The following is a 2933-nucleotide window of genomic DNA, read 5'->3' as shown; positions in this document are numbered from 1 at the left end:
GGTGCAGAGAGCAGTGGGAGAAATCCACAGATAAAAGTGGGGGAAGGCGAGTAAATACATGCAGAGGAAGGGGTACATATTTCAGGGTGGGAGAGACACTTGGCTGTGTTATGTCAGGGAAACAGAACCCAACAATCAGCTGCGCATTAACACCTGCAAGGAGATGGAAAGTTTCAGTGTGAGGTGATAAAATTTTGGATCAAACTGAAATTCAACCTTGTGGATTAGATCTAGTGGATTCGATTTAATAAAGCCTTATTGTGTCATTTCAACAAAACTAACTTATTCCATTCACTTTTCTTCAGATTTTCTCATATAAATGTGTAAAAATCTGCTTTTAAAATTGTTTAGGAAAACATCATTAATACTGTACTGAATCAGGTCCGGTTTTAGTGCCTTCTGATCCCCATAAGGTGTTCGGGGAGCCCTTTCTGCTCCAGTGAGTGACTCATCCAGCCTGGACTGCGTGAATCCAGCGCCGTCTAGCGGTTGCTGAAATTCCTGCAACCCTCACTCGGAGATATAAGTTCATGGGCAGAATGAAGTGAAGTCAGATGTCTTTCTGACTTTAAGGTCTAACAGCAGTCCTGCGACCAATTCAATGCACGGAGGTCTCACCACGCTTGGAAAAGAAAACACATCCATACAGACGTTTATGAATCGTGATGTTTTATTTCCACATCTGGACTGAAGAGACAGTTATTCCGGCTGTTTTTGGGTACCTCCTCCCTACCTCTCTTGTCTCTGGATCTTTGAAGCCCAGAGTTGACGGGAGGTAATCCCCACCATGTGAGTGGGCGGTGCGGGTACCGGAGGCGTGCTTTTTTTTTTTTTTTTTTTTTTTTTTTTTTTTTTTTCTATTATTCAAATGCTGCTGCACCTATAAAAGAGTGCCTGCCTGCGTCAGATAGTTTTCTCCAATGGCTAAAGGTGATTAAATACTGGTTGTCTCAGTCTCGTCTTATAGGCAGGGGATGAGATGATGGACGACACCAGTGGTGTCCAAATGGCGAGGGCGATGAAGCATGCAACCCTGTGCCTGATGCTGCTACCCCGCTTCCTCCTGGCCGCCGTCATGCTGTGGCTCCTGGATTTCTTGTGCATCAGGAAAAAAGTGCTGCTGAAAATGGGGGAGAGACAGGACAGCCTGGACGACCCGCCGTTGTGCATCTCAGACTCTAATAAAATGTTCACCTTGGAGTCCCTGAGGGCCGTGTGGCATGGCCAGAAATTGGACTTTCTTAAATCTGCGCACCTTGGGCACGCTGCACCCAACACTGAGGTGGTGCTGGTCCAGGAGCGGAGGCAGGTCCGAATCCTGGACTGCATGAAAGGGAAGAGACCGCTCATTCTCAACTTTGGCAGCTGCTCCTGACCGCCTTTCATGACGCGTCTAGCGGCGTTTCAGCGCGTCGTTAGCGAGTACGCAGACATTGCGGACTTTTTAGTTGTATATATAGAGGAGGCGCATCCGTCTGACGGCTGGGTGAGCTCGGATGCGCCGTACCAGATCCCCAAGCACCGCTGCTTGGAGGACAGACTGAGAGCCGCCCAGCTGATGCTCACCGAGGTGCCCGAGAGCAAGGTGGTGGTGGATAATATGGACAACTCATCCAACGCTGCGTATGGAGCCTACTTTGAGAGACTTTACATCGTGAGGGATGAGAGAGTCGTTTATCAGGGGGGCAGGGGTCCGGAGGGTTACCGAATCTCTGAGCTTAAAAAGTGGCTGGAACAGTACCGGAAGGAGCTGATGAATTCCCAAACAGCGGTGCTCCATGTGTAGTTGATGCTGAACTGGCTGCTGCTCTGTCCTTTCTGCTTAAGTGTCTCAGTGCAAAATGATCCAGATGCTGCTATCAAACGTTCACACATGGCACATTATATTGTTTCTCTTGCATAAAGATAGTCAGGACTCTTTGGACATATAGGCTGAATTGATGTTGCAGTCTAGCCTATAGACCGTAGGCTGTTTTATTGTTCTCGTCATGACATTAAATATTTGCTCATAGCTTTTTTTTTTTTTTTTTTTTTTTTTTTTTTTTGGAAAAGTTTTGAATCAATTGTGTTCAGTTGGTGATCAATCTATTTTTCTACAATGACAGTTTGTGTGAGCGTGTGTGTGTATATGAGAGCGTGCGTTCAGCCTAATATCTCACTCTGGCGTCTGTGTGAAGTTCGGTTTTTAAAAGGCGCATCCAGAAAACCGACACTGATGTTTCTGACACCAGTAGCGGGTCCTTATTAGCAGGATGCCCTCCTCAGTGGTCGATTGCCAAAACAATGTCATGTCGAAACGATGTAAATGATCAAATGTTTTAATAAATGTCAGATCACATATTGATCACCAGTAGACTTTAAAAAAAAAAAGAAGAAGAAAGCACCTGAAAATAATGCCTCTGGTCATTTTGTGTTTTTATTTCTCTTTAATTGATTTATTCGGTTTCTAAATTTTAAAAAATAGAAACGATTAATTTCATAAATTTTATTTTCTGCATGTGTGGGAGAAAAAGGAAACAAATTTAAATAATCCAACTCATAAGAAGAGAGCTGTTTCATTTTAGTCAGAAGTGATATGTAATAACAGCGGGAGCTACTGGAAATAATTATAATTTATCATTTTATTCTCTTTACTGAATTTCAGAACTTCAGTCCAGCCATTGCAGCTTATTCTCTTAAATCTAATCTTTTAAAAGAAGAGCTGGTTAGATGTTGTCTGGCAGAATCTTTAATCTGTCCATCTTTCTCACTTTCCTATTATTCCCTGCACTCATTTTCACTCTCATGCTCATATACACACTGCCCAATTAGGATTAGAGAGCAGTGTGAATGCCATAGATCCCATGTGGCCAAGATTTCTGCTGTGTGGTTATAATGTGTTCACTTTCCCTCTTGGCTCACTTGGTTCTTTCAATATCATAACATGTGTGTAC

At 43.6% G+C, this 2933-nt stretch overlaps 1 protein-coding gene across 1 annotated transcript; it reads left to right on the top strand.

Moving 5' to 3' along the window:
- Positions 1 to 545: 545 nt before the first annotated feature.
- Positions 546 to 2338, top strand: LOC121634145 (thyroxine 5-deiodinase-like). The gene has a single exon (XM_041976641.1). It carries the CDS (start codon positions 980 to 982, stop codon positions 1784 to 1786), a length of 807 nt encoding a protein of 268 aa, XP_041832575.1. The 5' UTR covers positions 546 to 979; the 3' UTR covers positions 1787 to 2338.
- The last annotated feature ends 595 nt before the right edge of the window (positions 2339 to 2933 follow it).

The sequence above is a fragment of the Melanotaenia boesemani genome, chromosome 22 (genome assembly GCF_017639745.1).
Source record: "Melanotaenia boesemani isolate fMelBoe1 chromosome 22, fMelBoe1.pri, whole genome shotgun sequence".
Taxonomy (NCBI): Eukaryota; Metazoa; Chordata; class Actinopteri; order Atheriniformes; family Melanotaeniidae; genus Melanotaenia; species Melanotaenia boesemani.
The sequence above is the reverse complement of the archived record's forward strand: the minus strand, read 5'-3'. Positions and strand labels throughout refer to the sequence as shown.